The sequence below is a fragment of the Marmota flaviventris genome, chromosome 7 (assembly GCF_047511675.1).
Source record: "Marmota flaviventris isolate mMarFla1 chromosome 7, mMarFla1.hap1, whole genome shotgun sequence".
Taxonomy (NCBI): Eukaryota; Metazoa; Chordata; class Mammalia; order Rodentia; family Sciuridae; genus Marmota; species Marmota flaviventris.
In genome coordinates, this window is record NC_092504.1 from 123,777,714 (window position 1) to 123,803,753 (window position 26,040).

At 42.8% G+C, this 26,040-nt stretch overlaps 1 protein-coding gene across 9 annotated transcripts in view; it reads left to right on the forward strand.

The window, feature by feature from the left end:
* Znf827 (zinc finger protein 827) overlaps window positions 1–26,040 on the forward strand; it is a 163,261-nt gene that overhangs the window by 99,946 nt on the left and 37,275 nt on the right. For all 9 annotated transcript variants that reach the window (XM_071614640.1, XM_071614641.1, XM_071614643.1 and 6 more), the window contains exon 8: window positions 3,955–4,058. In XM_071614640.1, the coding sequence (XP_071470741.1) occupies window positions 3,955–4,058 (104 nt within the window). The remainder of the gene's footprint in view (window positions 1–3,954; window positions 4,059–26,040) is intronic.

Below are 26,040 nucleotides of genomic sequence, written 5' to 3' on the forward strand. Positions count from 1 at the left end.
AGTTTATAAACACCTAATGGCCTCAATACCCTGCCTTTTTCAACCAGGGTTAAGAGAGTTCAGCTTGCCCTCAAAAGCAGTGGGTACAGATCGTGGGGACTGTTCAAAATTGCAAACTGGCCAGGCCCGTGGGTTGCAGAGGTTTTAGAAAATGGGGGCATATATTATTTTAGAGAGAACTAGTGACTAAAATTGTTTTCACTTGCTCTGTTTCTCAACTGCAAATGACTGCCTTCAACTTCCTAGGCTCCTACATCCTTCATCCCTCCTGCCTCTTCCTTCCTTTTGCTTTATCCATTCCAAGAAGGATCCACAGATCCATATTGTCCAAAATTCCCTCGGTATTAAGAGACCACACAAGATCTCTTGGCCAGGAAAGCCAACCTACCCTGATGCAAATCCTGGCTTAGCTCAGGGGCAAGAGCAACTACGTAACTTCTCTGTGCCTAAGTCTCTTCATCAGTAAAATAGGGGTAATAACAATGGTAGCTACCACCCCCCATTGGGTTCTTGTGAGGATTAATTTAAGTCCAACACACACATACATACACACACACACACACACAGCACTTTAAAGCAATGCTAGATACTTAGTGTTAGTTGCTACTGTTGATTGAGAACTATAACACTAAAGACCTCATTGAATGCTCACAGTGCCCCTATAATTTCTGAACCTCTTTTTTCCAAAGATGAAACTGCCGCTGGCAAGGTTATTGACTTGAGAAAGTTCACTTAGCTAAGTGGCCAATAAGAACCTCAAACTCAGTCAAATCCTTCTGATTCAAAACTGCTAGCCCACTGCGCTCCTCACCTCCCTGTACAAATGCAGAGCATGTCCATGGCATGTTGGACCTGACACTGATGCTCTGTTAACCTGTTATATAAGACCTTATGCTGCCTTGATTTCTAGAAGCTTCTTCATTCTCAGCCCCCGTAAAGGAGTGCTGCTGCGTCTGTGCATTTGTGCATTCGGAACCCTCCCTCCTGCAGGAGAAGAATTCTTTGCTATACAGGGTGAAGTGGCCTCCAGGTTAGAAAATTATTTGGAAAGTTGCTTTGCTCAGTCACTGTCTCCCTTCCAACTCAATTTCTACCAAGTAGCTCAGCAGTAACAGGGTTGGGTCCTCACATGGATGTCAATCCACCCTTTGAAAGATGCAGAGCTCACCTGTGGCCACCGCATAGCAAAACCCAGAAAGCTATCCCCTGCACGTAGCATGGCAGCCTCTTCACTCTTTCTAGGCTTGGTTTTCAACGTGCCCATCATCTTTACCTGCCTTCTCTTCTAAGCTCTCCTCTCTTCTGCAGGGGCCACTGCTGGCTTGCAGTTCCCAGGGCCTGGCGTGTCATAGGCACTCGCTGAGCAGTTACTGTAAAACCGAGGGCAGCCACTGTAACAACTGTAGTCATTACTATAAAAATGAAGCTGGTGCCATGTTTCTCAGTGGCACTGCTATTTCTAGACACCCTTTCTGGAGATGGCTCTTGGCCCTCTTGGTGTTCCCAAAGGGGAGTCGGACTACAGGTCCATGAGCTCCCCTGAACCTGCAGACTCCAGGCACTTTCTACTGCCAGAGTCACTATCGTGCAAAAGGCTGGTGCCTGACCTTCTCCCTGTGCCCCTGCAGTGTTTCCCATGTGGACTGGAAACTCAGACACCAGGGTGTCACTGTCACCTAGTGTATGAGCTTCAGAGCGAATCATGTTGGAATTGAGCAGGGTTGCACTAGGTTCAACTGGCAATCCTCCCTTCTCCTTAGAAGGTCTTGATCCTTAGCAAGATTTTTAATGGAAGGATTGAAAATTAGCCGAATCCCCCAGCACCTAACCAACTCTTCAAAATCAGAGTGGCCTTTCCTCCATTAATTTTGTAATGGCTTTAATACAAAGGGAACTTTACCCTTTTACTTAACTTCTGTGGAAAAGTTGATTCATTTATGCTCCCCTTTGGGCTATAGAGAGAACCAAGTTAAAACAATATAGTCCCCATTTATTGAGCACTCATTATTTGCCAGACACTATGCATGTACCCTCCCTAATCCTCCAGTTCCTATGTGAGATGCCCATACATTATCATTCCATTTTGTAGACAAGATGAAAGCTCAGAGAAGTTAAGTAATTTGTCAAATGTCACACAGCTCCTAAGTGCATGCCTACTCTCCAGTGCATGCACTTAGCCACAGTGGTTTGCTGCTTCATCTTTCAAAGTGTTTCTATAGCTTGTAATTTACAAGGTATTTGGTATAAAATTACAAATCTACCCTTTCCCTTATCCCCACCCCTAGCCTATAGCCAGTTTTTGTCATTCACTTGTTTGTTTTTGTGGCACAAGGGATTGAACTCAAGTGCACTGTACCCTTGAACCACATCCCCAGCTTTTTTTTTTTTTTTTTTTGAGACAGGGTCTCACCAAGTTGCCCAGAAAGGCCTTGCCATCCTTCTGCCTCAGCTTTCTGAGTAGCTGGGATTACAGGTGTGCACCACTATGCCCGACTAGCCAGTTCAGTTTTTTAGTCTATTTAAATTGTCATGTGTTTATGATATAAATAAAAAGCATGCCAGGCACAGTTGCATTAAATCTAGCCTAACAGTCACGTGGAAACACTATTATCCATCAATGTATGTTTTACTTTAAAAAAAAAAAGTCTTTCAATTTCATCTTAATAACCCCCTTTTGATATTCAATAATAGTGATCACAGCCTCGTGCCACGTTTTGAAAAGCCCTAGGCGTGTGCTCTCTGGCGTCCCTTTCTTCCTCCAAGTTGCGGTTTGCAGGGGGCGGATCCCTTGATGTGGCGTTTCCCCGCCTACTGGGAAGGTTCAGCCAATCAGAGGCCCTGTGGGCCTTGGGGGTGGGGCTTGAGAAGGAGCCGCGGCCCTCCCGCCGCACTTGCTTCTCGGTGGCTCTAGTTCTGGCTCCGCCTTCCCCTGAGCAGGCTCCTCGTGCCTCTGCCATTCGCCAGGTGACCCCGGTCCCAGGGCTTGGTTGACCCCCTCCTTTTGGCGCCCTAACCTCAGGGTGGGGTGGCTTTCTGCTCTTCCCGTCCCAGGGTTAGGTTACTGCCCCATGGACCTTCCACCGCCTGGACACCTGGTTCTCCGGTTCAGTTTTCTCGGGTGTACATAGGGCTTCCCGTTTTCCAGGTTGCACGCTGATGGATGGTGCCGTATTCTCACTTGGGATTGCCATACTTTTTTATTTATTTATTTATTTTTTACTGTTTATTTTAGAGGGATGGAAGGTGGACCCCATGACTGGGTTAGAACCCCTTCATTAACAGCATCCAAACCTTTGCCTTCGCTGTGGCTGTGGTACGAGGGGAAAGCCCTGGCTGGAGTCTGGTGGTCCTGCTTCTGAGTCTAGCTGGTGCAGTAGGGGCTCAGGGTTGCTCCGCTGCTCTCAGGGTTCACTCCTGCAGCCTAAACCCAGTTCCTGGTTATGGTTGCAGATGCAGTTTCTGGGGCGACCAGAATCCCTCAGGGTCAGATGACAGATTTTGGGTGAACCAGGACTGGCAATTCCATCTCCACAACGGAGGAAAAAGAAAGAAAGAAAGAAAAAAAAAAAAAAAAAAAAAACAGATAAGGTCTTTCTGATTCTGACCCAGGCAGTTGGTCTTTATTTGGGCAAACCATACTGAGAAAGCATTGAGCAAGAGTAAAATGACCACTCGGTTGCCCCCTCAATGGGTTCAACAGTGTTTCAAAGGTGATGATTAATCTGTGCATCCTAAATATAAAGCCAGTAGGCAGAATGGACAGATGGCACTTGTCTTTCGCTGTCTTTAATACAATATCATCATCTTTGAGCATTATTTAAAACAACACCTTGTGCAGTATTTTGTGTGTATGTGTATATATTCGGGTCCAGATGCTCTGGGTGTCTTAAATAACTTTAATTTACTGAAATAACCTTAATTTACTAAACCTCACTCCTCCTCCCCTACCCCCAGCCCTTTCTTTTCAGAAGACACATTTAGACAATCACCATTCACCTCCAATTCAAAAGATCTGCTGCCCAGTGAGTCTGTGCTTCACGGAAGAATATCCGCTCCAGGTATGGAACCAGAATTGACTTTGTTCTTCTATTGGTTGCTTAAGAACAGCTTTTCTGAAATGTGTGGATTTTCAGATATTTGAGCTAATGTGTTCTAGTTGTTTCCATGAAGGGAAGTTTTTGAAATGAACATGAAACACCATTTAAACAGCCACAAATATTTATTAAAACAAGATGTGGGCAGTGATGACCTATTCATCTTTGCTTTAAGAGGTGATTGTTCTTACTTGTTGGTATTTTGTCCATACAGTGAATTTCTTTTTCTTTAAAATAGTAAAGTACAAACTGAAAATAATTTGTCTTACATGCTGTCAGCATGTCGGGCAAGCAGCAAAATAGGGAAGGACTGTGCTAAGAACATAAGTCCCCACTCTGGCTAGTCGTGACCCTGGCAGGGTGTGGGCTGCTACCGAGACTACTTTGGTTTCCATAGAAGCAACATAGCTGATCAAGAAAATCTTCACCACCCAGATTGCATCTCTCTTCCAAGACATGTATCTACATGTATCCATCCAAAGCTCTTGTTTGCTTTTTCAGCCATCGGTATGCATTTCTTACCCATTCTTCCTCTCTCATTTCTCCTTTCCAGAGTTTAAAAAAAAAAAAAAAAGAGTGGCAAAGAGTGGCACTGTCCTTTTATCTGCAGCATGGCCACCCCTTAGGGCTCATGTGTGTGCTCTCGGGGTTATTATGAAATGAGAACATGGGAGACCATTCACTGGAGTCCGCACCCCCTCCCCACTTCTCACCCCAGTCTCATCACCAGCCTAGTAGCTGGGAACTTCCCAGCTGTCGCTCCATCCAGCTGCTGACAGAATCTCAGAAGCATTGGCGAAGGGTGGAAGAGGATCCTTGTCCAGGAGAACAGAGTGGGAGACCAAGGATATGTGGGTTAGGAAGAGCTCACCGTGGGGTTGTTGGCTCCAGTGATCCCTCAAGATAAAATTCAGGTGTTTTCCATCTCCCCAAGGAGGCCCATATCATAGGGCACTGGAGGATTGATTGATTAATTTGCAGTGTGCAGAGTCAGGTAACTTATATCTTCTAAAATGTAGGCTTGGGGTACCACAGGTCAGTGGAAATGTTTGGACACACATTGAGGTGTTGTCATGGGGGATCCATCTCTTCTCATCTGCATGCATCTAGCCAGGTCCAGGTACCTGCATGTTCTTTAGGCCTGACAGGCACAACTTTTCAGTTCAACCCCCAGAAATAACATGCTTACACAAGAGCACATTACATAATAATAGCTAGTTCCAGAGGTGGAAAGAAATTCCACTTAGTTTATGTCTTCCTTCGCAAACAGGGCTCTTAGAACTACTGTTTACTTCCCACAGTGTCATTTTGAATAGCCATCTCCCTGGTCCCAAAATTATTGCCCTGCTGTTAAGTTGATGGATTGTGACTTTCTAATGTCAAAATAACTGCCTAGGAATTGCCTGTTAGAGTGCTGTGACCCATTCGGCCTGCATCCCATGATGTATGTATGAGCCCAAGCCCTGCGTCACTTGCGTAGTGTTTGGCTTGGCTGTGTTTAAAGAAGGGCTTATTGGTCAAGTTCAGAAGAGTGATACTAGTATATGTTTAACTGTGTGTGGAGGTTTTTCGGGTTTTTTTTTTTTTTCCTGTGGAGCACTTTATAGACTTAGGTTACACATTAGATAAATTCACACTTAAATGTTTAACTCTTATTTGGCTGGGGGTGGGAAGGGAGGAGGTCAGCCTAACTGGGATTTTTAAAAATGTAAATCCACCCTACTAAGGATAATCTATCCTTCTCGAGCAAAGCCTTCTTTAGGCAGAAGACAACCAAAATGATTACTACACATCTACATTTTGCTAAAATAAGCAACTCAATGGGGACTTTTGTTTCCTAATAGCAAGGTGAAAATGCTTTAGAAATAGAGCTGGAATTGGAAAGTTTGTAAATGCTAGGGCAGCGTTATGATCATGAAATTCTCATAATCTGAACACAGTCTGGTAAGGAAAGCCTCAGTAATTTGGTCTAACTGTGGAGAAGACCAGTTTGAATTAACCAAAATCTGCAATATGGAGACTTTTAAAGAAAAACGTATTATTTAAAGTCTGGACAGTATAAAATGGCCATGGTAAACCTACTACAGCTCCTTAATCCTGTAACACAATTCTGAAGTGAAAAAAATTTAAAAAAAACTTTTTGAATAAACTATTCTGTGACCAAACAGAATGGAAAGCTATTTATATATTACAACAAGGGAGAAATTCATATGTTTTGTTGGAAAAATATCAACATCCTTGATGAATGCTGCTCCAGTACTGTTTGGATGCTACCTAAAATACGTTGGATGTACTGTATCATCATCTTGAAATCAGAGAAACTGTGAATCCCAAAATACATCTGGCCCTGAGGGGTCTCAGGTAGATATTGTGGACCTACAGTTATCCAGTACTCTGCTAAATCCAATGCTGGGAACAGGGAACTTGAAGCCACAGAGTTGAGAATCTCAAAGTCCTGGGGTAAAAGAGTCAGGAATATTTACAGAAAAATTTGGAAGACCATTGGAGCAGCAGATGGCTGAATGTTGGAGGGTGTGGTAAGAGGGGCCCAGGGAGAGTCTTCTAGTCCTAGGGTAGCATCATCAGTGAGGGCTGGGCTACAGAGGAGGAGGAGGGGGACAGGAAGTGGACAGGCCAAGTCCACTGGTTTAGGAGACTGCTCAGCTTTGCCGTAAGAGGGGTGAATCGGGGCATGACAGTAGCTGTGCAGAAATGAAGAAGCCAGAAAGAAGACCACCAGGTAGATAATTTGTTGTTAGTATATAAATGAAAGCCATGGGATCCTTAGAAATCTTCTCCCAGCTAGTTTAAACATTGCCATTAAAATATTATTTCTACTCTTTATTTACTTAGCAAACCTCTTCTTTCTACAGAAAATGCAAAGATAAATGTCAGCCCAGAGAATGATCTTAGGTTCCCAATTGGTAGAGACCATAAGTAATGAGGCTTACTGAGCCTGTGCCAGGCTTAGAAATCCCCGGCAAATGCTGCAAACACGCAGCATTATTTCAACAATGTATCTTGGATAGCGGTGTATACTGCTGTAGTCTGGATTTGAAATGTACCCCCCTTCCCCAGAGGCTCATGTGTTAAAGGCTTGCTCCTCAGCATGGCACTGTTGTGTGTGGGGGGGTGCCTTTAAGAGGTGGGGCCTAGTGGAAAGAAGTTAGATCATTGGGAACTTGCTCTTAAAGAGAATATTGGGATCCCTCTTTCTGTCTCTCTCTCTTTCCCTACCTCCCCCCCCCCCTTCCTGGCAACCATGAGGTGAACAGGCCCTCTGCCATGATGTACTGTACTGTCTCAGGCCCAAAGCAATGGGGCCCAGTGACAGGGACCAAAGCCTCTGAAACTGTGAGCTTTTCCTAGCAATGGAAGGCTGACTAACCTGCTCATGGGATGAAATTCTCTTCCAGGTACCTTCCAAGTAAAGCCAGGGGGCAGGCAAGCAGAAGAGGTACCAAAGGGGAGAATCATTTCAGGTGGAAGAAGTCTGAGCCTGAGGGGTCCCTGGTAGAGTCAGGTTTTGGGACCGGGTTTCAGCCTGATGGAGAAAGAGGGATGCAGCCAGAGGAAGAGCAGAGTAGGATAAGGGTGGTAGAACCATGCACTGTGAAGAAATCCAGAATAGCACAGTTAGCTAGGCATTTGCCTTCGGCAGATGGTATCCCAAACTCACAGCTGCCACCGAAGCTGAGAAACAGAATGAACACAGAGCCTCACGGTGTCCTGGTCACGGTTGCTGCCAGTATTTCTAGACTGACTTTCCCAAGAGCCACAGAATGGTCAGGAGCCCAGACCTAACATGGTCACTTATCTTAGTGGTGATATCAGGAGTCCGAGTGTGTGTGTGTGTGTTTTGCTGAGGATGGAACTCAGGGCCTCGAACATCCTAGGCAAGCGCTCTACCACTGAGCTACACTACCAACCCCCAAATCCTTATTAAACTGACAAGGTAACAACCACTGTCACCTCCTGCTAGAGAGATGAAGGGACAAAACACCCTTCATGCCATGAATGGATTACTGAGTGCACCCTGGGCGGTGGTGTTGCTGGTGGCAATTTTGCAAAGGAAATAACAGCTTTCCTGTTGTCAGTGAGAGAAATTACTGACTGTGTATAATTTAATGTACTTTGTTTAATATATAGTGGTCTCACTTGTACAAGATTTACCTTAATAGAAGAAAGCTTCTGAAGTCGGGTGTTTTTCAGGGCACCTGGGGCTGTCCTGTATTAAAAATAGACCCATTAGAGTTGCCTCTACAGCTATGTATGTTTTGCCATTACCTTTGAATAAAGAAGGGTTATTAAGATAACCATATAAGAGCACGTTTCCTTATGGCTTCTTGAAGCTTCAGTTCTGCATTATTATGATTTTGAAGTCACAGTATGTTTGCTCTGTATTAAGCCAAAAAACAAAAATACAACCAGAGTGGGTGTGAAGGGAAAAGTGGGTCTCCATGGGATTCTTTCATGGTGTTGGGAGCCACTGGTGCTTCTGTTTGTTATTTCAGATGGAGCCTGAAGTTTAGATGATGGGAAACAAATCAGCAATTATATTTGTAAATCTATACCCCCATTCTTTTCTAACTTGCCTTAAAAAAATCTTTTTGTTATTATTTATATCCTACTACTAATAATAAAAACATTAGCACCCCTTCAAAAACAAGCTTATTTGGGTAGGCAGAGGGGAAACGGGGTTCCTTTCAGGATTAGGTGTGCCATATCGGGATTTGATGTTAAATCAAAAAACGAGTTTAGAATTGTCTGCCTTGTTCCCAGGCTGATTCATGATCCATTTTCCTCTCTCTGCTCTGCCCATCGATCTAATCCAAGTAGCACCATGTCATATACTTTTCTGAAATCTAAATAAATGATGCTTTGCATTTTAGTACCACCTGCAAGAACCCTCAGCCTGCTGTGGCCAAATAGAAAAGACCTTTTTAAGACAGTTGGCTTGAAAGATAAGTCTTAATGTGCATGTGTCACTTTCCTGCATATTGAGACTTCCCAGCACCAAGAGACAGAGACAGACACAGAGATACAAAACCATCCCAGATTTCAGCACAGTGTTCTCTTCAATCCTTTCTCAAATACAGCAGATTCTTTTTAAATTCGGACTGAGTCGTGGGTAAACAATAGAACATCGGGTGCTGGTGTGTATCTTTTCACTTCCATTCCTTTTGGATGACACAGATTCATTCTGTGTCGGCCATCAAGGATCTACTGAGTTGTCAGGCTCAGGACCCTGTTATCGCATTTACTTCTGGAAACAACTCAATGAGACATGGGAATTATCCAGTTTACAGATGACTAAATGGAGACTCGGATGATTTAATAACTTGTTCCAAGTCATCGAGTTGGCAAGTGGCAGCTCAGGAATTCAAGCCCAGGAGTGCACAGTGCATTTTCTCTCTCTCTCTGCCCCACTGTGCCGCCTACTAAGCCAGATGATGTGTCACCAGCCAGTGAACAGAAGGGCACCCGCCCTGGCATTTACCCACATGCATCCATAGCACCTGGCATTTTAATGACTAGGGATGGCCTGCCTTCCTTAAGTCAGGAAGAGAAAGTAGTCTTTAAGTAAGATATTTGGAAGAATTTACATGATAAGTATTTACTGTTTCTTACTATATTCTGATTCCATTTCTGTCTTTTCTCTCTTCCTTTAATGCCTTGTAATGTCATAATTGCTTGAAATATTTCTCTCACTTTGAACTTTAGTAGATTTTTTTTTTTTCTGTGATGGGGCTTGAACCCAGTGGCACTTTACCACTAAGTTACATCCCCAGCCCTTTTTCTTTTTTATGTAGAGACAGGGTTTCACAAAGTTGCTCAGGCTGGCCTCAAGTTTATGATCCTCCTACCTCGGCCTCCTGAGTTGATGGGATTATAGGTGTGTGCCTGCCATGCACCTGGCAAGACCTCCAGAGATTTTAATGCTTCACCTGATTCATAAAAATGGATTTTACAAAGTTGCATTATAATATCTGATTAAATAAATAAAATGCAACATGCAGAACTCATTGGTGATTTGGTCATCAATGCAGAAGAGAAAATTCTAGACTGGGATTTGGAGAATGTGGGTTTAGTCCTAACCCGCTTTCCAGTAGAAGGGGATTAGGTCTCCAAGCTCCTTCCACATCCCCTCTATTTCAAGAGCCCTGCCATCTGCCATGGCAGGATAACTTCATCTCCACTTTCCTTTTGGTCTTTTTAGGGCCCTTTTTAGGGGAAAATCAGAGTCTAATTTAGGGGATTCACTCCTAACCTTCTGCTGCCTGCTCTGAGAGCTAGGGAAAGGACAAGTCCCCTTAAGTCTTCCTCCAGAGACACAGTGTTGGGCAGGGGTAGTGGCTGGGAGCAGCACAGGCGTGGCTTCTAGGTAGCCACATGTTCCGTTTCTTTTTCTGGCTGCCGACGACATGTATAGATAATTTTTTTGGAGATTCATTGAGCTGGGTACTTAATGACACTATTTCTGCATTTGTCAAGGCCACTCGGCTTATTTACAAATAAGTGTGTCTAGATGGCCTAGTGCTTACCTCCTGACCATGATAGGGTGCACAAGAGCTTCCGACCACAGATTTCAGTTATACAACCTGCAGTTTGCAGGAGAATTTCTATTTGTGGCACAGGCAGGTGGCCCTGAACTGAGGACACCCAGGTGGGTATATCCACTTTCTGTTGTGTTTCAAATCTGAAAACTCTTCCACACTGCCTATAGGCTTCCTTAAGATATCATCTGTGCAGTTGTTGGCTAGAGAGAACGTTTTACAGTTATGGCTTTTCCTGATGCAGGTAATATTATTTGGGGTTAAAAATCGTGTGTTCCAAGTATTTCCATCTGTGCCTCACCAAAGGGCTTTGTCTTAGTGTAGATATTTTCCAAAGTAAAGTAGTTGACTTCATTGAGCTCTGTTTGTAGAGAAAGGTCTTTCAAAAGGTACTGTCACCTTTGTGTCTGAGTTAGCCCTTCTCAAAACTTTAACTAATTAAAGTATTTAAATTGTTGGTATGTACCGGTTATTGTAAAAGCTGGTAACCTTTACAAAAGAGAAATTAGTATCCATTTTAGATGCCTCACCTGGGGTATCTAGAAAAACCCAAAAAGATAGAGGGGGAAAAAGAAGTGATTATTTGGGAAGCCCTTTGACCCCTGCCCATCAGGCACTTGAGTTGAGTCACTTGATATCAAAAACAGGCATCAACGCTCTTGTATAGGTATTTGGTACAAAATGGTCCAAAAGCCCTTTTAAAAATCCAGTTTGAGGACTATATTTCCCAGGCCAGGTGACCCCCAGGGCTGTGGCCACCTTGGCTTGATCTCGTATCTTCCTCTGAACAGAGCAAATATGTAGATGCTCGCATAATATATTCCAAATGCTGTTTATTGGGCCTCAGCAGTGCCTATGGTTGTGTTTTTACTTTTGCAAGAATATTTAGACACCTTGAGAATGAGTCGTGCTATAAAAGGCCAAATTCCTGTGTATGTGTAACGGATGATGGAGAGTATTTGTTTGAAAATTGCAATGGATTGACCCTGGCTTCAGTTTGGGATTGGCTTAATTCAATCCACAAGGCCTTTTCTCTACATGCACTATGTTCTTCCATTCCTTTGCTATCAAAAATACATATTCTCATTTCATGCAATTTCTTCTTTGTGTCATTTCTTCTCAGGGCAGCGACTGCCCTCTGGTAACCAGGGTAGAGGAAAAAAAAAACCAGAAAAGTCATTCCATTCACAAACTGGTCTATCTATTTTCATTCAGACGAATCCATTCTGTATTCCCATATGTAGGCCAGACGGGTGCCCCTCTGTGAGAAAGAAAGATACCCCTACATCACACCACGGTCCTTTTTGGATAGAGAGCTAAAGAAATGACGGTCCTCGTTCTCCCTCATTTAGTGAGTGTCCCTTAGCAATACTTAGCTTTTCTGAGTTGATCATTCAGAAATCAAAGACCTTAACCAAAAGAGCCCGAGGGCGGTCATTCTTTGTACTTGTGTAATATCGGGCTCCACTCGCCGTCCCCAGGTGTTCTGCTGAGACCCCTCACACAGAGGTCCCTGGAGCTCCTTTGAAGTCAGCAGGTCCCCCGCCGAACTCATCATTTCTCCAACCTGTCACTCTCCACAGACCTCCTCCCCAAAAGGAACTCTCGAATGAATGCAGACCTTCCCCTTCCGTTTTTCTCAGTTGATAACGTCCTCATTACCCACCACAGCTAACCCTAAGTTCACACTCCATTTGTCTGGTCTCCCCCAGACGCAGACTGTGAGACGAAGACTGGAGAGCACTTAGGTTTCTTAGGAAGTGAGACCAGGAAGCACTGACAAGGCCTCGGGACACGGGCCAGGGAAACAAGACGGTCCATCAAGTGGACATTAGGCAACAGTTTACCAGCATGATGACCGGAGGTGAATTTCCTAGTGCTGTAGTTTGGATCTTGAATGTTTCCAAAGGCCCATGAATGAAGGCTCGGTCACCAGCCTGTGGGGCTGTTAGGAGGTGAACCTTTATGAGGAGAACCTTTAGTGGGAGAAATTTAGGTCATTAGGGACAGGCCCTGTGTTTCTCCCTTTGCTTCCGGCCACCATGATGTCATGGCTTCCTCTGCCATGCACTCCCACCATGGTGTACTGCCTTAGCACAGGTCCAAAGGCAGTGGAGCCAAGTGACCATGAACTGAAATAAACCTTTTCTCCTTGAAAGTTGATTTTCTCTAGTATTTTGTCATAGTGACAGAAAGCTGACGAGGGAACTATGGGTAGGGTAGGAATGTAGGATACGCACTTGGGAGTTTCCTACCTGACAGATGAGAGGGCTGGGATATTTATACAGTCACTGGTTAAAGCTACTCCCAAGAGAGTGAATTCCCCCACAGCCTGCTCTGCCACACAGGCTAAGTCTTCAATAGCCCTTGGAAAATCTATGTAGGTGTTAGGAGTGGGAAGTGAGGTATGGAGGCATGAAGGCAAGGAAGTAACTGGAGAGGGCTGTCAGGGCTATTGTGCCACCATCTTTTGTCATTACCTCTTCTTTGCCCTCCACTTCCATGCCATGACCACGGCCTCCTACATTGATGTGTCTCCTAGATCTTTCTGAGTGTGTTCTTTTCATCCAGTCCCACTGCCAACACTTTTATTCAAGTCTCCATCTCTGGTTCTCATTGTAACAACCGCCCCTGGCTGTTCTCCCTGTCCCAGTGTCAACCCCTCTGATCCCTTCTCTCCATCCTGCAACCAGACTCTTCTTTCCAGAAGGCAGGTCTCATGGTGTCATCCCTGGTGCCTTCCCGTGTCTCCACGATAAGCTCTGGTCTTTGCATGCACATGCACCTTGTCCCCAAATGCAACTTTTTTAAAAAAAATCAGTAGTCTCTGCTTTCTTTGGAAGCCATTTTCTAGAATCCCAGAACTGTAGCAGGTGGCACTTCCTCTATGTCCTTAGGTATTTGCAGTTTCTTGTTTTCTCCTCAGCCTTCTGGCTTAGGTACAAGCTTTTTGTTGAGCATAAACTTTCTTGTTGGCCATTATCTCAGAAGCTTGCCCCCCAAATAGTTGCTCAACAAATCTCGGGTGAAAGAAAGTATGTTGTTGAAAGACCGTGTTGCTTGTAGAACTGTAGTCATCTTAAATGTTTTAAAGAGATTTCATGAGACTTCAATTATAACACACATCTGTCTCTTGCTGCAAACCAAAAGGGATCCCTTTACAAATACAGCTGGTCCCACTGTCACCAAGTGACCCCTCTTACCATAAGATGTTCTACTGTGGCAGGAGAGAGACTGCAGGCTACCGTGTGTCCACTTTTTCAACTTAGATTCAGCACTATTCTGTCAACCCCCAAAGGAGCAGGAGCGATGAGGTACAAGAAGACTTTAGGGGTGTGATGTGAAACCAAGGCACCAACCTGTAGTCCCAGCTACTTGGGAGGCTGAGGCAGGAGGATCACTTGAGCGTAGGAATTCAGAACCAGCCTGGGTAACAAAGAGAGACCTTGTCTCAAAACGAAACAAAACCAAATTTAATGTGAAAACCCAATGCTGATAAAAATCTAGCACTGATTTTGAGGTAATCAAGTAGTAATAAATTTCCAGTCATAAAATTCCCTGTCATTGAGTTATATGTTGAAGTTTGGGATTAATTAGAGTTATTATTTTTTATTTTTTTAATTGTTGATAGATCTTTATTTTATTTATTTGTTTATATGTGGTGCTGAGGATCAAACCCAGTGTCTCACATATGCCAGGCAAGTGTGCTACCCATGAGCCCCAGCCCAAGACCCAAATTAGAATTATATCATGTAAAATTTTTTTTCCATCTTTGATCTAACAAGTGTTTTTCAAGAACACTGTTATTAAAGGAGTTGTGGGGGGGGGGGTTGTTGTTGTTTTGTTTTTTTTGTTTTTTGAGGTACTTGGAACTGACCCAGAGGCTCTCAAGCTCTGCAGCCCTTTGTATTTTTTTATTTTGAGCCAGGGTCTTGCTAAGTTACCCAGGGTGGCCTTGAACTTGTGATCCTCCTGCCTCAGTCAACCCAGCAGCTGGGATCAAGAGTGTGTACCACCGCGCCCAGAAAAATAAGCTTCTATTTTTAATGGAAATTATGTAATTGAAAGACAGTTTTATATTTTGACCAAATAGTGCAGCAGTTCACATAGGAGTCTCCCCATCGACATAGTGGAAACCACATGAGAGAGATCTGAATGTCTGGGATACTGCAGCCACTCATGAGATGGGAATATGTTTTTTTTTTCTTTCAAGTTATTAAAAAAAAAAAAAGTATGCATGACACTTTCCTCTTGCTTGGGAAATACATCCCGCATGTTGTGTTCTGGCACTTTCCCAGTTGTCCCTGACACACGAAGAGAGAAACAGTTTTCTCCAGCCGCTAGGCTGCCCGCCTCCCTAGTCTGGAAATGAGTGCAGAGGGGGCTAGGGAGGCCAGGGCCACCTGCACAGCCCTTCCTGCCCGTGGCTGCCTACCCTCAAATGCCTCTTCATTCTATCCTATCCCAATCTTCTCCTCCCTGAAAGCCATTTGGGGCTTCCATAAGGGAAGAATTATGTTAAATACTCTAACTTCTGTTAAATCCTGAGCGGAATGCGTTCTCTAAGTTACAGAGCAGTAAACGCTCTGTGTGACTTTGTGAACTGGTTGATGTGCCATGCTGTTAGTTCAACCTGTAAATTGACTTGAGCAAATACTTCTAAAGTAGGTGCTTTGCAGCGTAAAGACCTGAAGACAAACTGAATAAGTGGGTAAGGGACTGGTGAAATAAAGCATGCAGCATTCGATGGGAAAGCCCATAGTCATTGAAAAAGGAATGAAGAGGATAGGTAAGAACTCATTTGAAAAGATGTCTAAGACATAGAAAAAAATGGCTGCAGACAATAGGTGTGTGACATGATGACATGATCCCATTGTATTTAAAGAGGCAGTACCTTTTATGCACACGCAACATGCTTGTACATGCACAGATCATCTCTTGACCGATAACCTGACGGTGAGCTCCACTGAAGAACAGAAGGCAGAAGGGTGTAAATGAGAGATGTCCTTTGTTTTCAGTTTACGCTTTTATGTTTTCCGGTAATTCACATTACTTTTGTAATTTTTAAAGGTTAAGAAGAGTAAAATGGAAAACCCCCTCGTGTTCAAATCGTTTTTTTTTTTTTTTTTTTTTTTTTTTGGAGAATATTTCTGGCATTTAGAGAGATAATCTGGAGCCATAATGAACAATATATAAAGTGAACTACTCAAAAATATAGAGAAAGCAGTAATTCTTAGCTTTTTTCCTTCAGTGAGCTCCCCTAATTAAAAGCCAAAGTTACATGAGTTTTGCTTAGAGTTCATGAGAATATAAATCAGGTTACACATCCCAATGAATTTGTAAAAATGTGAGCACAAGGGAAAAAGGATCAGAAAGGAGAAAATGTAGAAATGTTGACTTCACTCAGTTTAGTTTCAAGTGCTTGTTACTTAGATTTTATGGACTTTCATTTTATAATAATCATATGTTACTTTTATAATCAGAAAATGTCAATAAGTTCTTTCAATTCTGAACAAAGGAGTAACTGTCTTGGATATTCTCATGCTAAATGCCTGACACCAAATCCCTCGGACATTTCTGTCTTCCAACTCTGCCTGCAGCTTGGGACCAGGTCAACTTGGGCAGAACCATATTTAAATATGACAGAAGAAATACAGTAGACCTAGAAAGCAGCAAAAGTGAATGGAGGTGTTTTGAGCCAGAAGAGATGACAGTGTTGGGGCCGGCTGCAATGGCACATGCCTGACATTCCAGTGGCTTGGAAGGCTGAGGCAGGAGGATTGCAAGTTCAAAGCCAGCCTCAGCAACTTAGCAAGACCCTGTCTCTAAGTAAAATATAAAAAAGGTCTGTGGATGTGGCTCAGTGGTTAAGCACCCCTGGATTCAATCCCTAGTCAGAGAGAGAGAGAGAGAGAGAGAGAGAGATGACAGTGTTGGAGATAAAAACTCAAGGGGATCATCTTTGGAACACAGAATGGATCCTAAGATATCAAAGTACTTGTGACTTAGGAGTGCTGTTCTGATGGCCTGTGTGTTGGCGCCTGTCCAGCTCATGATCTTTTCCGCTTAAGACGTGCAGGCTCTGGTACCTTTTCCCACCGGGGGCTTTCCAGTCACAATGACTCATCCAGCTGCAGAGTCTGTATCCAGCGATGACTCACTGCCATCAGCCACTTCTTTTTTAACTTCAATGGAATTAGGCTGGGGGTCTTTCAGTTGAAAGATTCATGAATGGGTGGGTCCCAGCAAAGAGGCAAGGGACGGTGAGGTTATCTGTGAAGTCAGCTGTAGGATGGGAATGGGAAGGAGGCCAGGAAACGGGATAATTAGAGAGTGGGAGAGCTCCGAGATGGAATGATTTACAAAAAAAAAAAAAAGATCTAAGTTCAAACCCTGGCTGCCGGTCTCCACAGCATGGAGGCAGGAATCGATTGGTGACGTGGATTTTAGGTAACCATTTTGTGGCAAGATGACTCAGGCCAATTATTTTTTGCTCGCTAATTCTGCGTGTACTCTATAGGCAGTTGCCAGGAAAAAAAAACAGAGGAAAAGTTTTGTGGGGAGAGGGGAGGACGAGCAAAAAGAAGAAAAAGAAAAAAGAAATGTGTACCCTTACAAATGCTTTTAACGTGTAGGCATGCTTTCGGTATGTGAGAGTTATTTTGGACACTATTTTTGGTCAAATTGTTTTTCATTTTTATGAAAAATGTTAATTTTTAAAGCACTTCGGTCTATCTCCCAACTGTTACTTTTATCACTCGAAAATGTGGTATTTTAAAAATACCATCACTGGTGTCATACTAAGACTTGCTTTGGATTACACGCCTTTCATAGTAATTAATTTTTTTTTTTTTTTTGAGAAAAGACATTTAGACATGAAAAAGAAAAATGAAGGTTCACCAACATGTTCCTAGCAGTTGTCTTTGTGTGATGATGTGAATTTTGGTTGTGGGTTTTTTTGTTTTGTTTTGGTTTTTTGTTTGGTTTGGTTTTCTTCACTTTTCTTTTTTTTTCTTCTATAATGAGCATGAAACAATTTTTATAAAGAAAAATTGAACTTTTTTAGAGGGAGTAAGATGTCAGGGAATGGAACAAACAAGATTAATGATGTTTTGAATTATAGGTCATAAATACCATAACAATTATGGTCACATTCAGGATGGGTCTTTGTTGGAGGCTCTGAACATCTTGTGTAACAGTGAACACATTTTGGTAGTAATTTCAGAAATTTTAAGGCTATGCATGATCTAAGTTGTTAACAAAGAGCTTTGAAATCCTCATGAAATATAAATATGACCAAAGTCACTTGTCACTTAATAGCTCCTTTCAGTTTGGGGATTTACTAAACTCAGGCAAGGAATGATTGATGTTTGATGGTCGCTTCTTTTTAACCTTATGCAGAAAATTAATTAATTAAATTTATCTCAGGGCACCAGCTACCATAAAGGAACTGCACAGTTATATCAAGAAGCATAGCAAATGTTCAGATTTCTGTTGCATCTATTTCATTTCCTAGCGTGAGAGGTCGCTTAGTGAAGGCATCACAGAGGCTGCAGACGGGTTCATTGACTTTCCCCGGGGATTATTGTTGTTCTTCTCCATCAGTGACAAAGGATATGGAGATGTTATGGAATTGGGATTAAATATGGAAGGCTCTGAGTATCTTTAAGTATTTGGTGAGCGGTGTGAGAGGCTTGTATGTACCACTGAGTGGAAAGATGGCCACTCATTGCACACATACTTCTTGACCTGCTATTATGTGCCAGGTTCTTTTTAGGTCCTAAGAAACAGCAGTGAACATTCAAAAGGCCCTGTCTTTATGAGGTTTACACCCTAGAGGGGGCGCAGACAATAAACATGTATTATATAAATATATATCTGTGATATACTGACCTTGTTCTTAGTCCATTTTCTGTTGCTGTAACAAAACACTTGAGAATGGGTAATGTATAAAGAGTAGAAATTTATTTGGCTCACAGTTCTGGAGGCTAGAGCATGGCACCAGCATCTGCTTGGCATCTGCCAAGGCTCTTCTTGATGGATCATAACGTGCCAGGGGGCAGCACATGGTGAGATGGGTGGAGCATTCAGTGTGGCTCTCTTTTCCTCTTCTTCTAAAGCCACTAATGCCATTAGGGGAGCCCCACCCTCATGACATCATTTAATTCTAATTACCTCCCAAAGGCCCTACATTCATATATGAATGAATTTGGGGATTAAGTTTCCAACAAATGAACTTTCAGGGGACACAGTCATCCCATAGCAAACATCATGGAAGGAAAAAAAAAAAAAGCAATGTAGAAGAGGGGGTTTGTGAAGGGGCCAAGGTGGGTGGTCAGTGAGACCCCCCAGGAAGGTGCAGTTCAAGCAGCTGCCGAAAGCTGGTGTGGGAGCAAGACCAGGGAAGAGTGCTCTGGTGAAGAGGGCGGCCCGTCACCCAGGGGCCCTGAGGTGGGGTGAGCCTCCAAATACTTCTCTCATCTTATTTTCCTTATTATTAGGTTATAAAAGAGGGATTCTGTTTTATTATGTTTGGTTGAAATTCTGTATTTTTTTTTTCTTAATCAGTTAAAAATGACTAGTTATTTACTTGTAGAAAAAAAGACTACAAAACTCATTCTAATAACAACAACAACAAAAAAGGCCCCGAAAGTTGTAGAACTTGGAATCAGAATGTTTTTTCAAAATGACAAATTCATTATCTAGAATTTCTTCTAGAGAAGGGAATGCCTTCATTAGAAAGATGAATTTAGCTTCACACAAGAATCGCTCCAGCATTATTTATAAAGAGCTATGTCAGAGAACCATGAATTCACCAATAAAACTGCAAATTACTCTAACAGATGCTTACAAAACGTGCCTAGAGGCTATTGTGCATGTGGGTCTTGCCAGTACTGCCACTGAAGAGGGGATTTATAGTCCTAAAACCACTAATGATGGCATTTTCTAAATGTTATACCAAATTATATTGTGTAAGACAACAACATCCATTATTTACAATGGAATTCTTAAATATTTGTTATGTGCATCCAGTACTGACAGTCCGAAGGACCCGTTTATGCTAGTACAAAATACACATTTTGGAAGGAAGCCTTTGCCTTTTCTTCACTCCTGGAAGTAGTACCTAATATGGAGCTTCTTTGCCTCCCCTACTCAGAAAAAGCCCCTAAGTACAAAACTATTCAAAGCCTGGTTACTAAGGAGATGATCCCCACCCCCAGAGGGCCCAGTTCAAGACAGCCTCACAGCCACAGATCCCCCTTCCCACCCACCTCTCATCATCTTCAGATGCTGAAATACCCTTAAAAATATTTTAGTAGTCATCCCTGATATCTGAGGAAATGTAGATTCTCCATCGACTTTTCAAGACTTGCCTTACGTAAATCCTTGGAGCTCAATGCTGGAAATGTGTCATAGTCCCTGGAAGGGAGGAGCTGATGATCTTGTCTAGACCGGTCTCTGTGCCCTTCTTCAGCCATGCAGGGGCTGTTTGCTGGGACAGGGAATGAGATGGGAAGTGTGCACTAGTGTGTTCCTCTCTGGGAAGCTGAGCCAGAGAGTGAGTCTGAGTTAGTTCCCTCCGGCGTGGTGCAAGCTTCAAAACTCAGAATGCCTTGTCGAGGGCAGAGGGTCGTGAACAGAGGAACAACCTTTAAAAGTGGTCCAGTTACATCCATTTTCACTACTGTGTGTGCACACGCATGTGTACGTGTGCCCACTCGTGTCCTTTTGGCAGGTGGGAACACCCCCGTCAGAATCTCCAAGAGGATTTTGCTGTTTTAAATAGAAATTTCCATTGAAGAGACATCAGAGTTTAAAAAGAAGAAAACTCTTGGTTGGCTGAAACGAACAGATTGCTACCCAGCAGTGGTGGCCCCTCTTCAAGGTTGCACAAGCACAGAGTCGAACAAGTTACGACCAAAAAGAAATGAAGCTAGAGAAAACTGCATCTGTTTGGAGAAACTCAATTTGTTTTGTTGTGCATAAATAAACCCGACCAGGATATGCGTGCCCAGCTCGCTGTGAATGCATTTAAGTCATTTTCATTTGATTGGGGAACTGGGGTAAACTTGCAGACAGACCTTTGGGAAATCACTGCCGGCTCATGCTACATGACATTCCTGGCTCTGTTAAGTTCCTAGCGTCTTGGGGAGTCCTGTACAGTGATTTGCGAGGAATCCTTTGATCATTTGAAAAACCTCCTCTCTGCTTAGAGGGAAGGTAGAAGAGGTGTCTGGTTGGACTGTGCGCTTGACGTTCTCACGATGACCACATCAGCTCTGTACCTCCCACGCTGGGTCCCCGTCACCTTCTAAATCATTTCGCAAACAGCTGGATTCCAACATGACTGCCTTCATTTGTGCATCTGAAAAATTAGGAGCGATCCTGATCCACTGATGGCTAGCAGAGCCACGATTTTCTTTCCCTCTTGACGGTGGTCAGCAGCGTGAGCTCGTTTTGTTCACGTTGCTGAGTCTAATGGGATTAGAAAAAAAAATTATAAAAGAGGAATTTTTAAATCTGCATTAGGAAAAGTAATTTGTCATTTGATTTTGGTTTCAGTAGACTGGAACCCTTGAGACCTTTGATCAGAACAGCGTAGGTGGAACAGTGTGTTGAATTGGTGGCTTTCCACTTTTTAGACAAAATCTAGTGTCAGTTACACCTGTTTGTAGGCATGTACTAATGAGGGTGTAGAATAGATAGAAATAGGTCCTCTGGTAAGTTGGTAAGGGGCGATGATAAGGGGAAAATTGGAAAGGAGGGAGGGATAAAAGAAAGAAAGAACACAGACACATGAAGGACTAATCAATCTTCATGCATGTACCATGCCTAGCATTTTTTTGATCTATACTATTTAATTCATCCTTTGCAAAAATACTGGTTGAGACTCACTAAGGTCATCTCATCATCTGCCAGTGAGCCACAACCAGAAATCCGACTGGAATATTGGTCTAACCAGTAAGGAAGCCCGGAGCCCCCGCCTTTGACTTTCCCCTGGTCCAAGCTGCCTCAGGGACCCTAACTACTGCCTTTGTGACGGCTGCTTTGGTTCTCGCTGAGCGGCTGGTTGGTGGATCCAAATGCCCGTCCTGTTAAGGTGGTCACATCACTCCTGAACCCAACCATCGAATCTGTGACTAAACAAAGAATGAACGACGCAAAAGGAACCAAACCCTTTCCCAGTGGAGTATGATAATATTCTGCTTTGCATCTTGGGAGAAAGAAAACGTAATGGTGTTTTATATTTGAGTGAACCTCACTGAAGAACAGTGTCTCGGAGGTGCTTTTCATAGTCTTTAAGTAACAGTAAAGTGAACTTAAGTGGGAGAGAAAAGACAGAGGACATTTTAAAAACTCTGCATTTAGCCATTAATTGAGCTCTGAGAGCCCTCGGTGAACTAGCCTTTGGTTCTGCACCTTCTTGGATGGATATAGGTAGCTGTGACAATGTCCAGCTTTCATTCTTTTTCAGTGTATTAGGTAAGGGACAGATGACCCAGTGTGTCACCTTTGACTTCCATCTTTTAAAATGATCCCTTCCTATGGAGAGCAGATACTCCCCTAACCCCTCCGTGAATGGTCAGAACAGTCAGATTGAAATAAGGAAGTTTTTTGGTTGCTGGAGGTGACTGATTGCAGCAATCAGCTAAGCTTTTAAAAGCATATATATATTGAAAGGAGAAGATATGTCTTGGATTCCGCCCACTCCAGAAATCAGCAAAGAGAGAATTCTCTCAATTAAACCATGATATAATATCCATCCCACCCTTGGGGCATTACTTCTGCTATGTTGATGCAAATGGGCATCACATTGACAGGCTTCCCACGCCCTGGCAATCATTAATTATGCCAAAGGTGCTGGGGATCGGTATAGTGATTCAGAAGAAATGCAAGTTGACAACTTTTACCTCACCTTGCTCTGGAGTACCATCTCAGGACCGGTGACAGGCCTGTTGTGTTTCTGTACAGTGTATTTTCCCACACTCTTTATAATAGGAAAGAGGTTTTTCAAAATAATTTTTGCTCTGAATTCGCTGATCTCATGGAATGTGAAGAGCCATTGCTAAGTCTTATGAGAAAATCAGAGAAGAAGACGTATGGGGCTAAAGCAGCTTGTATACTTGAAAATATCTGCAAATAATTTTCACTTATTATAAATATATAATATTGACACATCTGTAGATATGGTGCCAGCAACATAAAAATGCTAAAGGACATTTAAAAGGGCAGTGGTCTCAATTCTGACAGAGCCAGATTCTCTAGTCTCATGAATGTCTATAAAAGAACACTATTCACACACTAAAATAGTGGATTTTTTTTTTAACTTCACATAGGCAATTATTTCCATCTTAATCTTAGAGAGAGGAAGTCGAACGGATAGTTAAATGTGCTTGTAATTATGCCTATGACTTTTTTACTGTCCTGTGAATTTTCTTATTGAAAGCTCGGTGAACTTCTTCATTTAAAAAATAAGAATCAGATCATGCTCTTTGCCCCTGGTAATCACCAGGGCACCACTGTCATTGCAAGTACATTAAGGACCTACCTGTCTATATCCCTTGCAGCCTTTGAATTGTCAGTCTTTTCTTTCTCAAAATCTGCAACTTACAGCCTTAGATGGATCCTTCCCAACTGGAGCCTCTGTGTCTCTTGGACATTTGGCAGGGCCTGGTGTTATTTTTAATTGCCTAATTAGGGAGAAGGTTCTACTGGTATTTGGTAGATGAAGCTGGGATACCATTCAACATCCCTTGGTCCACAGGACCAGCCCTACAACAAAGAATTTCTGGTCCAAAATGTGTATAGTGCTGAGGTTGAGAAATCCCACGTCAAGTGTTGGCAGAGGTACATACAGGCACATATTAGAAACGGGACTCCCCGACCAGATATACAGATTAAATAATGCACTTGTGGGAATTTCTCAGGTTTCTAGCCTATGGTTTGGTTATTTATCACTCTATTTACATTTGTTCTTGTTTGATGAGGAATATCTGGGTGGGCTAGGGGTGCAGCTCATTGCTACCACTGAGCTCTTTCTTAACAGGCACAAGGCCCTGAGTTCCATCCCCAGCACTGCAAACAAAAAACAAGCCACAACAAAACAGCCAGGGAATTGTGATACTTTTTACACCCTATACACTGACTGAGCATACTTTAAATGATAAATTTATTATGTATGTTAATTGTAAGGGTTTGATGGCTGTCAAAATCCCAAATAGCAGTGGCTTAAATAATGTGGAAGTTTATTTCTCTTTTATTTAGAAGTCCACATGCCTCCAGGGTGTTTAAGCTCCTTCTACCTTGTTCTGCCAGTGTTTGCACACAGCCTGTGTTTCATGGTGTGATGTGGCTGCTTCGGCTCTCACCATCACATTCATATCCTATACAGCAGGAAAGCAAGAAGGAAGTCAAGGGCATACGCTCCTTTTAAGAATACAACCCAGAAGATGTCCACATTACTTCCGGTCGTCCTGTTGTCTGGAACTTGGCCACCCCTGGCTCTTGTCAGGGATGCTATGCTGGCCAGCAGTACTTTGCTGGCCATCTGTGTGCCCAGCTAAAACTCAGGAGTTCCTTTGTTAAAGGAAGAAGAAAGCATGGATGTGGGAGGACAGCTAGCTGTCTCTGCCTCAGGTGTCTTGTTTAAGTTAATTCAAGGTCAGGAACTCGAAGGCTGGTTAATAATTCCAGATGGCCTTTGGTCAGGATAGAGTTGAGTATCGCAGTGGCCTTTATTTCACTGTTATGTTAATTCTGAACAGTTGACCCTGTGCCTAGACTCCCTCATTTGTAAATCTCTAATAATAATAAAAAATAATACCTAACTCTGAGGGTGGGTGGATTAATAGAATAATGGAGTATTATATACATAAAATCCCCAGAACAGGGAGTCAGCCAGCGCAGCCGAGCCCTCTCCACATCACCGCAGGGCTTCCTGCATCTGACTCGGGTTGCTGCCAGCCCATTTGAGCCTTAACTTATTAAGCACATTAATGTCATTTGGTCTTTAAATCAATAAATATCGGTTACTCTGACCTGGTTTTGTATCATAGCCACCATTACCCCGTCCTTAATAAAGTATCAAAATATGAGATTTGATTTGATATTGAAACTAACGCTAAGTTGGCGTGACAAGGGCATATGCTAACTTTTTTTTTTTTTTTATGTTGTAGATGGACACAATTCCTTTATTTTTATGTGGTGCTGAGGATGGAACCCAGTGCTTCACACATGCTAGGCAAGCGCTCTGCCACTGAGCTATAGCCCCAGTCCTTATGCCAACTTTTTGACCACTGGGTTGCCCGCCTCTGAGCTCAGAGCCACATGAGTGGATAACTATGAACTCGGTGTAGGCAAGGGATGTGGCATCTGCTTTGTCACTATAGGTAATATCACCTCACATTTGACCCTTTCTGCACAAATGCCAGAGAGTTCTGGTCTGATCTAAAAAAGTTCATGAAACTCATGATAATTCTTCCTAAATTCCTCCGTAAAGACATTTAAAAACTCATAGTGGAAAAATTTCAGCTCAAAAAAAAAAAAATGATCTACAAACGGCAGTGGCTGTCTTACCTGTTAGAGTACTTCAGCACCACATAGCCAATAGCCTTCCCTGAAATTCTGCCTCATCAGCTATAAGAAGCATCAAGACTAAATAATGTTAGGCCATCTGTGAAGATGCAAACATCCATGCACACACACACACAGAGGACATCCTGCATTGATGGGCGAGTAGTGGAGCCCCTACAGCACATGTGTTTGCTGTTAGGTCATTACATACTTTTTATTAGAGTGAAATATGAAAGCAGGCCAGTATCTCACCTACTCTACAGTGATAGAAATGCTTGTCATGTCTATTTGAATGGAGCAGGATATATTTTCTATGGGTTATAACATACTCTGGTGTGGACATGAAGTTAGTGGGGAGAGCTGGACTCCTGTACACAAACTTTTGTCTTGGTTTTCCTCTCAAAATGTCTCTCAAGGCAAATTTAAAATTAATACAGTGCTCTCTAACTTACCAAAGGGTGATTGTCAAACATCTTCAGCAAAATCATAATGATATTAGAAGCCCGTCCCCCCAAAAAAAGTTTCTCAAAGTCTTTTTGGTCTTTATAACAGGAAATTGAGTAAAACGATTCTGCATCCATCTAATCATAGATTCAGTGGGAGAGAATGATGGTGACCTGTGTATGATGGCAGTTTATATTATTATCAACAGAAAATGATAAAGAAAACCATTCCACACAATCATTTGGAAATGAATGTTATTTACACCGACTGGCATCAAAAATCTTTGCTAGGCTGGCTAAAATTGTAAATGCTCAGAGGGAATGTGGGTTTAACAACAATACAATGCAAATTTGCAGAATAAATTATTTCCA